The sequence below is a fragment of the Aulonocara sp. 'chitande type north' Nkhata Bay genome, linkage group LG7 (assembly GCF_057382095.1).
Source record: "Aulonocara sp. 'chitande type north' Nkhata Bay isolate Kocher_YH1m ecotype deep benthic linkage group LG7, A_spYH_male_GT1.1, whole genome shotgun sequence".
Lineage (NCBI taxonomy): Eukaryota > Metazoa > Chordata > Actinopteri > Cichliformes > Cichlidae > Aulonocara > Aulonocara sp. 'chitande type north' Nkhata Bay.
The window spans coordinates 35,785,649-35,799,279 of record NC_141350.1 but is presented as its reverse complement, the minus strand read 5'-3'; the positions used below and the strand labels follow the sequence as shown (position 1 = coordinate 35,799,279).

At 40.3% G+C, this 13,631-nt stretch overlaps 1 protein-coding gene across 10 annotated transcripts in view; it reads left to right on the top strand.

Annotated features, from left to right (window-relative positions):
- grin1a (glutamate receptor, ionotropic, N-methyl D-aspartate 1a) overlaps positions 1–13,631 on the top strand; it is a 43,105-nt gene that overhangs the window by 8,938 nt on the left and 20,536 nt on the right. For 4 of the 10 annotated variants that reach the window (XR_015130368.1, XM_086300206.1, XM_086300210.1 and 1 more), the window contains exons 3-11: positions 961–1,137; positions 5,998–6,060; positions 6,800–6,897; positions 8,396–8,517; positions 9,509–9,683; positions 10,572–10,716; positions 12,202–12,288; positions 12,638–12,786; positions 13,111–13,237. Coding sequence is in view for 9 of the 10 variants with exons in the window: in XM_086300206.1 (XP_086156332.1) it covers positions 961–1,137; positions 5,998–6,060; positions 6,800–6,897; positions 8,396–8,517; positions 9,509–9,683; positions 10,572–10,716; positions 12,202–12,288; positions 12,638–12,786; positions 13,111–13,237 (1,143 nt within the window). In the remaining variant the exon portion in view is untranslated. Of the gene's footprint in view, positions 1–960; positions 1,138–5,997; positions 6,061–6,799; positions 6,898–8,395; positions 8,518–9,508; positions 9,684–10,571; positions 10,717–12,201; positions 12,289–12,637; positions 12,787–13,109; positions 13,238–13,631 lie in introns of all 10 variants that reach the window. The other 6 variants (XM_086300207.1, XM_086300214.1, XM_086300212.1 and 3 more) reach the window with 3 other exon arrangements.

The following is a 13,631-nucleotide window of genomic DNA, read 5'->3' as shown; positions in this document are numbered from 1 at the left end:
GCTGTGATTAAATGGGTTTCCAGCTGAAATTTGAAAGAGCATCATTAATAATGCCTCCGACCTGACTTGTGTTTTTAAGAAGCACAAGCAACCAAAATGAAACTAAAGCAATCACATAAATGCCAAAGACATGAATTGAGTGTTTAAAGTGACACAGTCCATAATCTCCCAAAATAAGGGAAATGAGAGGCATTCAATTCAGAGATTTAGATAGGCCTGGGGGAGATGTGAGGAAGGAAGATCAAGGAAAGGGATTCCATATTGTTGTACATGATATTTATCCATTGTGTTTGCTTTTGTTCACTGCCACAAAACATCTTAAATATGTGGTGCATGATTTGTCTAGAACAGATTGAGCAGCTAAAATGAACAGCATACAAAACCATATCCCAGATCACCAAAAGTATGTGGACACTCAATTAAAGCTATCCAGATGTAGAGACTTGCAGCATCTTCAAATAATCCTGTTTTTGCATTCAAGTCTTTATTTTGATGGCTAAGGCTCTTCACTTTTATTTGTGCCCCTACTTTTAAAAAAAAGTATTTATTTGTTTAAAACTCCTGGTGCAGACTCTGGACTCTCAGCCAGAACATAGTAGTAACTTCAGACTCCACTCAGTCTCAGAGATCCTCTTTTTCCCAAGTGGCTAATTACTTCCTTTATTGATATTCTTCAAAAGAGGAGAATTTTGGGGATGCAGCGCATGTCCACTGCATACTGGATTACTTTTGGGTACACTGTGTATACTTACAGTCTTATGTTGCAATCAATGAGACCTTTGGAAATTTAGCTGTTATGTAGTTCTACATGATACATTTTTTTTTATCTTGTGCACACGGGATAATTATCATGTTGTCAGAATATGATTTAATATTATTTCCACTTGATAACAAACAGATTTTAAAAAACTAATCATGCATCTTTGCTGATCACCTTATTTTCTGCTCAATGCTCTTCAGAGTATCCACCTGTCCTTTCTGCGGACAGTCCCTCCCTACTCTCACCAGGCGCACGTGTGGTTCGACCTAATGCGCGAGTTCAACTGGAACCACATCATCCTGATAGTGAGCGACGACCACGAGGGCCGGGCTGCTCAAAAGAGGCTCGAGACCCTCTTGGAGGAAAGAGAAACAAAGGTGAGATGCTCTGGCTCCCGGCCTCCTAGCCTCCTCCCCCGTCCCCTCGAGTGTATGAGCATGAGCGTGCGAGTGTTTAAGGCTTTTAAACCTCAAAGGTCTTCTATGTATGTGACTGTTTTCCTTTCTGTTGTGTGGCCACATCTCTTTCTCACCATTGTGTAAACATTGGCTAACATTCCTAGAGACATTACCAGCGTTTAATGTGGTCTAATCTTACAAAAGTTTGTATGTTTATTTGCTCATCTTCACTTTGCTTTTCTCCATAGTCCAAATTATCCAGTGTCTTTCCACATTGGGAGCCAAATAGTGGAATTTAACATGGGGCTTTGCAAACCATCACAGATTTAACTGTTTCACTGGAGTCAGGTGTTTCTTTGCAGGCTTTGTTACTGCACACAGAGGGCTTTCCTTTATTGCAACCTGCTACTTCATGTTTGGAAGATAAGAGGATTTATTTTTTTCTTTTTAGCGCTGATGCTTCCATTTTAAGTATTGCTCTGGGCTGTGTATATGGGTCAGTGAAATGCTGATCTTTGAGCCAAAACAGACTTGAGACTGTGATGATGTGTGCCCTTTGGGGCAAAGAGAGTTAGATGGCTAGAAAGATGAAGAAAAAAACAAAACAACTGCATCTATTTCATCCATTTAATAAGATGAAATCACGTTGCGATGCATTTTCTCTTTGTACTCTGCGTTGCTTGTCCCTCTCTGGGGCTCTTTTGCTGTAATTGTGTGGCAGAGTGAAATGAGTCCTGATTCGGAGACTTAATTAAATCAGAAGATGAAGAGACACTGGGTATGACACACACCCGAGGCAATTTTGCAGAAGGCAGCTACGGTTAAAGCAAAGCTGCTTAAATGAAGCGACCGGGATCGGCGTCAGACACCAATCGGAAAAAAAACACTCTCGATTGTGAAACTGCAGCTGCGCACTTTGAACCATAACCAGTGACAGTCAGATGGTGGAGATGTGACTCACATCCTGCACTGGAAAAGATAAATTTGTATATTAAAAGCCTGTGCAAGTGCAAAGTCTTCGTTTGGATCTCAGAATGAACCCATCTGTGCATTCAGCTCATTCAGTCCCATAAAGCTGAGCGAAGTGGCAGCGACTCTCTCTGCTGATGAGAGCCTCTACCGGTAATTATGAATATATTTAGTCCTCACTGCAGTGCCAGTTTGAGAGTTTCTGGGCCCTGAGAAGGATTTGTTTGAGAATCTTTCCAAAAACATGCAGAGATAATTACACTGAAACCAGTGCAGAGCAGCATAAGACAAGTCCTGTATACTGCTAATGACTGTTTTCGCCATATCCAAAGGCTGATGTATGTCTTTCAGCTGTGCCGTAGCGCTCAGCTGCTGTCGATAAACCATAAAAAATTAACGAATCCTGCTGTCACACTGGCATCATCCTTCATTACCACGAGCAAATCCTCTATAGTTTGTTTTGAGTCAGTCCAACATACACTCATCTATACACTACTGGGTAATGCCTGTTAATCCATAGCTGAAAATAGCCGTGAACAAATGGTTAATCTGGACTAACATTTTCTCAACACTACAGATTCCAGCTCTTCCACTAAATTACTGCAGCTTTTCTTTCTTAAATGAAGCATTAAATAGGAAGAAATATGCAAGAGGCTTAGAGCCACACGCATGTGGAGAAGTTGGAAAGCTTTAAAAGGCACGCTGATGTAGTTCTGGCTATGCTGAGAAAATATTAAACAACAGAAGCCTTAATATCTTAAAATGCAACATGATTTTCATAAAATGTCACAAAAGAAGAATCAAAACTTGGTCCCCAGCTGACAGGACAGTTGGGGTTTTACGCTTGGCAGTGTGACAAAATCCGGGAGTGTAACCTTCATACTCTTAAATGACGAGAAAAGAAATGTCAGAGAGCAGCTGCTCAGCTCACTTTCCCCTCGGCTCTGACATCCCGTGTGTCACTTAACAAAATAATCATGATAAAAAAATCTTTTTCACTACCAAACCAGCTTTTTCTTTATAGATTTGTCTGGATGTCATATCTCCAAATGCTTTAGGTGATGCTGAAGGATTTCATTTTGTCTCAGGTAGACCACGCTCTAATTAAAACTGAGAAATGTTGCTCTTGCTAATCACCTTGTTGTGCTGCATAAACTCAGTGACAGGCAAGATGGAGTATTTTTAGCTCCGTGGTAAGTCTTTAGCGAGGTCACACAGTCACAGGGGGGCTGTCACCACCAGTGAAAAGGCACTGGACACAGTGGACTTAGCCAGAGAGCAAATGTGGCCAACACAAAGTGAAATATTAATGCCTGGCTGCAGATACAAAAATAGAGTGCTCAGAAAAACTCAGGGGATAAAGACAAAGTCCTTTTTTTCTGGAAGGCTTCAGAGAGGGTTTCTACTTGAATTAGATGCAAAAAATTCTCAGTTTATGATAAATTTCCAACTCGATTTTTGCCTTTATAGTTGATAGGATACAGAGAGAAATGCCACTGCCAGGAGCTGAAGATCAAACACCATTACCGTAAGGTTTCTGGGACACTTTTGTAACATTACTTTGAAATAAATTTAGTGATCTGTCACCACTGATGATAATTCCAGATATTCCAAATATTAGGTAGAAGATCCTTTTGCAAAAATACAATTTATATACACTCACTGGCCACTTTATCACATAGAACCTAACAAAGTGGCCAGTGAATACCACAATTCACCTTGATGCTGATTGTTGCAGGCAGCTCCTTTGAGTTTTTTATAAGGAACAACTTACTAGTAATGGTTTGAACCCCTTTTGTTCTTCAGAACTGCCTAAATTCTTCATGACATAGATTCAACAAGGTGTCAAATATGCCCAAATCATTATACCACCACTGTCAGTCTGAGCCTTTGACACAAGGCAGGATGGATCCATGCTTCCATGTTCTTTATGCCAAATTCAGACCCTACCACCTGAATGTAGCAGCAGAAATCGAGACTCCAGACCAGGCAACACATTTGATTCGCTTTCTTGATGCTCGTCTGTATAGCTTGGTTGTAATAAGCGATTGTTTGAGTTACTGTTTCCTTCTTATTAGCTTGAAGCAGTCTGGCCATTCCTCTCTGACCTCAGACATTAAAAAGGCATAAGCCCCCAGAAAACTGCTGCTCACTGGATATTTGCTCTTTGTTAGAAATGGTTGGGCGGTAAAATCTCAGTAGGTCAGCAGTTTCTGAAACACTCATTTCTTCCTCGTTCTGATGCTCAGTTTGAACTTCAGTGGGTCATCTTGACCATGTTTAGATGCCTAAATGGAGTTTCTTGATGACTGGCTGGGTAAATATTTGCTGTTGAACAGGTCTATGCAATGAAGTGGCTGGAGAAACATCTATGTGTTGTTTTTATAAAATAGAAACATTCTTTTCCTTTGTTTTTTGTTCTTATTCTCCCATTAGCATCCAACAGTTCTCATATCTATATCATATATGATAATTTTTTTATGGGCTTTTTATTCTTTTGGAACACAACAGCATCCACACAGAGGTGTTTAACATTTGTTTGTTTGTTTGTTTATGTGAATAAAAGATTTACTAGGCAGCATCTGTTGTCAGTTTGCTGAATAGTGCATTGATGCACAGTCAGCCTGAACTTTGCAAACGGGGGAGTGCGGACCAGAGTGCACTGAGGTGTGAGCTCTGAATCCAGGCAGCTGTGAAAGAAACCCTGTGATGCAGAAACACGCAGTTTGCTATTTTACTGCAAAATGGCTTCTAAACTCAGCCTGGACTCCCAAGTGGCTCCTCTCGCAGGATACAGAACAGGACCAGAGTCTGAAATGGTGACACCTCAAGTGTTAGATAGCCTGAATGTAATTAAACGTGCATAGGAATCCCCTATCGGATTGCTCTGTCTCGCTTTCACAACACATTATTTTTGTTAGTACTGTGCTACATGCTTTAGGTGTCAATCAAGCTGAAAATGCCACAAAAAACAAAATGCTGCAGATGGAATGTGGATGTTTTTTGTGAAGATTTATTACTTAATTTGTAGACCAAGAGCTTTCTGGACCTGCCCTACAGCACCACCACTCACACTTTATTAACTCTGATTCAGCTCTGTGGGAAACCTTTGTTTCCTTTGTGCAATAAATTTTGAAAACAAGAGCTTGCTACAAAGTCAGACACTTTTATTGAGTGCTATATTTTTATTTTTCTAACATTCCCAGTTTAGACAGTCACCCTCAAAGACTGCCGAGAATTAGTCTGTATAGTGCCAAGTTGGGACAGAAGTTTTCCGGATTTGCTGGATTTTTACGGGGTAAAAAATGACTGCGTGTTAGCAGTTGATGTTGAATTACTGCTGTTACTGCTTGCAAACTGCAGCCAAGCTTTTAATGATTGTGTCTGAGGATGCTAAGTATAGAACGAGCTTCTGAAGATGATGTTGAATGAGCAGATGGTTTTGTGGAGTAGCAGTTTCTTTTGCAAGTGCGCCATACTGCGAAAAATTTAATGAGCTCTTTGTGTTTTTGTTAAGAGGCCAAAAAAGTGATCACATAGAGCTGATTTTTAAGGCGTGCTGGAAATCTGATCACTCTCCTTGACACTTATGTTTGCCTATGCGGCTGGATTATCACTAATAATTGATGCATCACATGCACAGTACATGTAAATGCTGTATATACTTAATATCTGTTTTTAATAAGAGGACATAATCTCAGCATGATTGCAAGTGGTCATCTCTGATGTTTTTGCAAGCCCCACTGTTAAAGATCCCAATTTGAAGCAGAAAAGTGGAGATTTGTTGGAATGCTTTACTGCCCTCCATTTTCAACTGTTTATAATATTTTTCTGTGTCTGCATATTTTCTCTGTGCACATTACTCATCAGAATAAAAAAAGGAACTATGAAAACCTCGACCAACTGTCCTATGACAACAAGCGAGGACCTAAGGTATATTTGCATGGTCAATGCACGCCGCCCACCAACTTTCCAAACGTAGCAACTAGAAACCAGACCAAACCAGTCACCAGCCGACCCAGAAATGTCCCTCTCTTGGTAGCACGTGTTTTCTTTAATTTTTACTTTGAGACATTTCCCTATGATTTAAATGAAGAATGATTTTGTTGTGAAAAAAAATCTATAATTTTTTAACATAAAAAAAAAATCAGTGGCCAGCGCCTCGCTTTTATCATTTTTCATTTTTTCCTTCAGTAAAGGAATGCATGTACTCAGAACACACACACTCACACACACAAAAAAAGTTTGCAACTCCATTCCTTTGTGGAGAACCGGTAGTGTGGGACAAAACCGTTTCCCAGATGCTACTTCCTCCTGTTCTGTAGCACTTCCCCAGTTTTCAGCAGTTTTTTTGTTGGGGGAAAACGTCCCTCTCACCCCCCTTCACCTGTTTTTAGTTACTGGTTGCATTGACCTTCTTCTTTCCCCCTACCTAACACATGCACGTCCTTCTTTGGAGCCTTGATAACCCTCAGTTTGCATGCGAACAAATGCAAAAGTTTTTTTATTTTTTTAGTTCAGCCGGTTCCCCTGGATCGCTTTCCTTTTTATATCTCTGTCTCTCGTTTTCAAACAAAATCGGCCAAGCTCAAACCAACAAGGTAAAGAGGCAGCATGGTGTCTGAGGTAGGGGAAAGTAGCTGGCTTGACCTTCCTTATGCCCCAATCACAGGCAGAGAAAGTCCTCCAGTTCAGCCAGGAGACTAACTTAACTGCTCTGCTGCTGGAGGCGAAAGAGCTGGAGGCCCGAGTCATCATCCTGTCCGCCAGGTGAGGTGTTTTATTTATTTATTTTTTAAATAAATAACATACATATATTTATAGACCTTCTGGAGAGTGCTTCAAAGGTTTCGGCTGCACTAATATGGAAAGTTGTAGAAGTCCTGCAGCTCTATATTGAGCTTTGTATTTACTTGTACTTACATTTCTGCATTTCAGAGGAAAATAATTCAAATGTATTGTATTTTCATAGAAATGTGTCTATGAATAGAATATACACTTAGATTTCTTTTTGATGTAAGTAATCATACACGATTGATAGTGATGGATTCTGACACAGGGCATCAATGTGTCCAAAGCCTGACATCAGTTTTTGTCATTTCACTCAGTATAAGAATAATATAGCTTGAAGTAAATATTGTAAAAGTGAATGCAATATCTAAAATATGAGTGGGTTTTTTCTTTTAAATTAAAATGTGGGTAAAGTCAGCCTTAGGGTTTTTTGTCATCAAGTTACAAATATGTAAAGATCTTGTGTGTTTAGCAACTTTATGATAAACGTGTCTCCCTTATATGAAATTATGTTTTGGGGATTTTAAGAATATAAAGCAGAGGATTCTCTGCAGTACAGAGTTGTGTGTTTTGGGGCCTTTTTTAGCTTTCATAATTGGCTGCCCGGGATGATATGATGATTTCTGAAAAAATCTGGGATACCAGTTTAGCTCACGTGGTTGAACAGGTGACCATGGTTTCAAGTGTGACTCCAGGTCTTTTGCTTTCACCATTTTCCTCTCTAACTCTTCACTATTCTATCAAATAAAGACGTAAATATCCCCCCGAAAATGACAAAAAACTGAAATGATAAACCTTCATCAATAGAAAGCCATTTCTTCAGACTAAATCATAAAATGCTGTGCAGACTAGAGAGCTTCATACTGTTTTCAAGGAAAATGAACTTGCATAAGTGTCCATCCATCCATTTTCTTCCACTTATTCAATTCAGGGTTGTGAGGGAACTGGAGCCTATTGCAGCTGTCATGGAGCATGAAGTGGGGTTCACCCTTCACAGGTTGCCAGTCTGTCGCAGGGCTACAGCTAAATGTATCGTAACAATTTACTATGCGACATGTACACGATTGGAAGACAGTTATTGGCTAGATTAAGGGGGAAATGACCTAAAGATATTTATTACAAACCAGAATTACAAACTTTGTCTAAACCCTTAAAATTTAAAAGCAACAATTACATTTTCTTCGGTTTTGTCCTATAATGACTCACGATGATCTATTTTTAATGAAAAGTTTTTAATTAAAAATCCATGAGTGTCAAAACTTTAAATTATTAATCTTTTATATCATCATGGCTGACTTTGTTTCTAATGCTCGGAAAAGCCGTCAGGTTGGATTTTGTTTAGTATTTTTTGTGATTCATGTCACTGCTCCTGTTTTGGTTACTTGAAAGCCTCGACAGACTCGCATATCAGATCAGCATCATCTGCTGGTTAAAACAATCAATTGTCTTTTATTGATTTAATTTTAACAAATTCCAGTGAGGAGGACGCTGCCGCAGTGTACAGGGCTGCCCGTTTCCTCAACATGACGGGCTCCGGCTACGTGTGGCTGGTGGGCGAGCGTGAGATGTCGGGTAAAGCCCTGAGTGAGGCGCCAGACGGTACGTTCATCCAGCTTAGATCACTGGGAATGCACCAGTTTACCTCGGCTTTACTAAGAGGCCGAGCATAACACACACAGGATTAGAAAGATTAACCATTTATCGATGGGTTTATTACATGATTATTTGTATTACTGCTTGTTTCGTGTTGAGCATTTAAACGTTTAAGCATTCTTTGTTTAAAGGTTTAAATGTGGTGTGTACACTCAGTTTTTACTTTAAATGTGTGTGTATCCTGGCTCATCCAAGGCTAAATTCACTGTGCTAATCTGCCATATTAACATCCTGGTCTCTAATGAATTATAAAGGGAGAGTTTTGCAACAGATAACTGATAGAATGGTAAGCCACAACAGTCTTTTTGTATGTATTCGTGGATATTTTTGCACATGTCTCACAGGTCACGGTATTTTATCACTTTCTGGTCACAAATGTCGACCGTTTCTCCCCCAGGCACTCAAACACAAGCAATCCCCGCAGAGCATTTGTTGTCCTGTCCGTGTCCAGTCTCTTCCACCTGCACTGCAGCTTCTTTTAGGAGCCTGCAAGACTGATGGACCTGGTTGCAATCAGAAAACTTAGCTGAAGTTGGATTGTTGCTTGGTTTAAAAGTAGGCCTGGTGGTATTTTTGTTTAGCGAGAACACAAATAATATGTGTGCCTGTGCTGAGTCCTCAAACTTTTGCCAGAAGGGCTGAAAAATATAAATCCAACTTCAAGGGACTCCTTGCACATGCTGCGAAAAGGTCATCGGTGACAACATCAGAAAAATGATCCACTTATTTCTGCTGTCTTTTATGAGACACTCTTATTGAACTTACCCCTCCCAGTGGATCAGAGCTGGATCAAGCAGCTGATGTCTGACCTTTTTTCAGGATGTTTAAACTGGAGGCCCTATAAGTTTTTTTCCACTTTACGCATTGCAAAAGGCTCCTGAGAGAGTGTGCCTTGCTCAGGAAGGTGATTATCTTTATGTTGTTGGAATGCTCTCAGGTCTAATCGGCCTCCAGCTCATCAACGGGAAGAATGAGTCTGCCCACATCAATGACGCAGTGGCTGTGGTAGCTCAGTCCATACAGGAGCTATTTGAGAAGGAGAATATCACAGAGCCTCCAAGGGGATGTGTGGGCAACACTAACATTTGGAAAACAGGACCCCTTTTTAAACGGTAAGCTTGGCACAGAAGCTTTGCATGTTTCATGGTTTTAAAATAATCCTTTTTTTAATCTTATACAATATATGGCCCAAATGTTTCGGCTCCTCTACCACTTCCATCTAAAGCAAATTACAACTGATTGGCTTTCCCTTTGTAAACAAAAGGTTTGAACAGCAGGTGGTGGGGCTTTTAGGATACCATACAAACCTATTTAGTTAAAAAAAACTTTTTTTTAAACTAAATAGGTTTTAATCATAAATACTGTGGCTTCTTCATTAGAAATCTTTAATATGAGCAGCTATTATTACAACAGTGTAGACATATGACAGAAAATGTCATATAAAAAATGTCTCAATTAAAAATAATTGGAAAATTAAGATATATTAGAATTTCCATTATTGTGATAAAGGGCAAAAACATATTAGACATGCTCAGGTTTAATTACTGAAACAGGCCTGCAATATAAATAAGTTGTATGCTGCATTGCAGTCATTTCCCCCCCATTGTTGACAGTTTTAACAGATTCATCAGATTTATCAGGTTTTCCTGAATGTACCATAAACCTTGTATTTGTTATTTCCAAACGAAGCCAGTGAGTTTCAGCTGACCCACTTAGAGCAGCTTCGAGGCAGCATAACAAAATATAAAGCGCTGCTTCCAAACAAATGCAACAGCAAGTATTGTCAGCACTCAGCAACCACAGCTCTGCCTTTCGTTAACAAGAGATGTGGTTAATCAATTTTATTTATTTTTTGCTTCGTGCACTGAATTAAGAGCCCTACACTGAGCAATTTACAATAAAATACACTGTTACACTAACATGAGATGATGCACAATGGCCTTACATGGGCACATTTGCACTGATTCACACAGATAACAGTTTTCATGTGCTTGCCACAGGGTGCTGATGTCATCTAAATATCCCGAGGGTCTCACAGGGCGTGTGGAGTTCAATGACGACGGAGATAGAAAATACGCCCACTACAGTATACTGAACTATCAGAAGTCCAGACTCATCCAAGTTGGCATATACAATGGGACGCAGGTACACAAAGGCACCTACAGATGTCCATTCCCTGTTTTATACTCACAAACCATGTGTGGATTTTGTCTTGCCCACATACAGAATCATCTGTTTTTTATTTATTGTGGGTGGGTGGGAGTCAGTTTTCTATCTATACCACATACCAGGTAATGTACATCTACTCCGCATATCTGTGAGCCTTTGCATAAAAAAGGCAGTTCAACAAATGCTCTTTTCTATTAGAGGGATATTTCAGATTCTTTTACTCATCATATGATGACAATATTGGTAAATGTAGCACAAATGTCATTCAGAACTCCTGGATGCAATGAGGGCAAGAAGAGAAAGTGGCAAGATTATAAAATCAGTCTTTCTTTTTTTCAATCCTGCTTGCATTGCATGAAATGGGAAATACAACCAATCATGAACCCCAAGTATGCAACAGAAACCGATAAAGAGGAAATATTTCACTCATTTACCATTTTGCAAAGCACACAATAAACTTCCAAGTACATTTTTTAGCGCTGGCTGCTCATTTACTCACCATGAAAATAAAGGTTTTAGTACATTTTATTAAACTTTAGTGAGGAAACTAAACAAACACAGCCCTTGTTTTGGCTCTAAATGTACTCTTCAATCTTCCACTGATCCAGTTCGGGTTCACGGGTGAGCAGGAGCCTACACCAGCTGTCACAGGGCAACAGGCAGGTTACCAGTCTATTGCAGGGCTAACACAGAGAGACAGGCAACCATTCACATTTTTGGCAATATTAGAGTTGTCAATTAACCGAACATGGATGTCTCTGGACTATAGGAAGAAGCCAAGTACCCATAGAGAACAATCTCCATTTAGAAAGGCACTAGGCGGCACATTCAAGCTCAGGACCTTCATGCTGTGAGTCAATGGTGCTAACCACCAAACCACCATCCTGCTCTGGTCCACTAACGATGTATCCATCTGCGAGAGTGCCAGCCTCACTAATATCACCAGAATAGAGCTGTTGTGCAGTTTTAATCAAATCCAAGCCCAATCAGAGTGTACTAAATGTAACAAATTCAGTTTCTGATTCTAATTTTACTGCTTGTTCTTTGAAAATCCCTGCAGTTTGTAGCAAGTAGACTAAGGTGTAGCATGTGACTTACTTCCCATTACCGCTAATCCAACCCTTCTGTAAAATGGAAGCTGTTTTATAAGCCTTGTTTCCATCCCACTCTATTTTAGCTAATGGTGGATATTCAACTCAGCCAGGCAGCCGATAAAGGCTGCAAGGATCAGCTCTTCTAAGCTCTTCAGTTATTTGGCGACAGGTGGAAAAGTAATAATTTCATGAAACCCTGTATCATACAAAAGTCAGAGGTTGATGCAATAAATAAACTGCTGAGCTGTGGTTATGTAAAGCTGACTCATTAGTGATGCTCACCCACAGTGCTGAAGCCTCATCAGCAGCAGGCCTTCTGTCAGCACTCACCTATAATACTGTATATGTGTGTGTGGCATCGCTACAGGTGGTAATGAACAATCAGCGGAAGATTATCTGGCCCGGAGGAGAGACTGAGAAACCACAGGGCTTCCAGATGTCCACTCGACTAAAAGTAAGACACCTTCACTTTGCTGCTGCAATGTGGCACTCATGTCTACACGGATAGACTGCGGACCTGAGCCGAAATACTCGTGTTGGACAGTGTGCTAACATCTCTCTCTTGCAGGGAAGCTAATCTGTGTTCTTAAAGCAGAACTGACATATTTGCTGTGACTTTTATCTCTTCACTTCTGTCTTAGGCCTCGAGAGAAGCTCATCTGTATCCTTGTTTATTATTTTTACTTTCACCTGTCCATCCTTGCACATCTATATGTTTTGGTGATGTGTAATGTATGTTTTTCTCCTAAAGCAGATGCATCTCCAACTCCGTGATAAACAGCTTTCTGTCCCGTCTGTTGTAGATAGTGACAATACACCAGGAGCCATTTGTGTATGTGAAACCCACTCTGCCTGACGGTACTTGCAAGGAGGAAATGACATTAAATGGAGTCTTAATTAAAAAGGTTATCTGCACTGGGCCCAATGAGACCATCCCAGGTAACACATCAGGGACGTTTACATTATCACTGTGCTTCTAGCGCACCCGCCAAACATCCACCGGAGATGCATACATATATATGCAGCAGGTATCTATATATGTATGCATGTAGCCATTCAGACTGAGTGATTGTTGGGATGCTGGCACACACCTGGTCTGTGTGCAATGAGGCTGTGTGAGGTTGTCTGCAGTGTATCAGTGTGTCATGCATTCTGTGCAGTCTACATGCGCCGCCTTTGGATTCAAAAAAGCAAAAACAAAAAGAAACCAACAACAAATGAACCAGTTTCCACCAGGTTGTGCATAACTTCCAAATGTTGCTGTTTTCGTTACAGGACGCCCAATCGTACCCCAGTGTTGTTATGGATTTTGTATTGACCTCCTGATAAAGCTGGCTATGACCATGAACTTCACCTATGAGGTGCATCTGGTGGCTGATGGAAAATTTGGAACTCAGGAGCGGGTGAGTTTCACATTAAGATCCATGGTTGGTGTATTTTGGCTCACAAGAAGAATATATTTTCCATCTGCAGTCATTTAAATCTGGTGGCATGCCTTTATTTTGGGACTTTCCTGTAGTTCCACATGAATGTGTTTAAAAATCACTCAGATCTAAAAAGGAGATCATTAGCTCAAGGCAGCAAAATTATACAAATTTCCAGTTGTCAACTACCGATGAGTAGTTGCCTACCAGTTGCAGAGTGGCCTGCAAGCCACCAAGCACTTCCAAGGTCACCAGGTTCAATATGGTTTTGAGTATTTGTCTTTTTGGATGGCGTTTAATGCTTTTGTTAATCGTTTTTTATGAGTCACACTTACTTCACAGGCTCAGAGAACTTGACTCACATTGTCTGTCC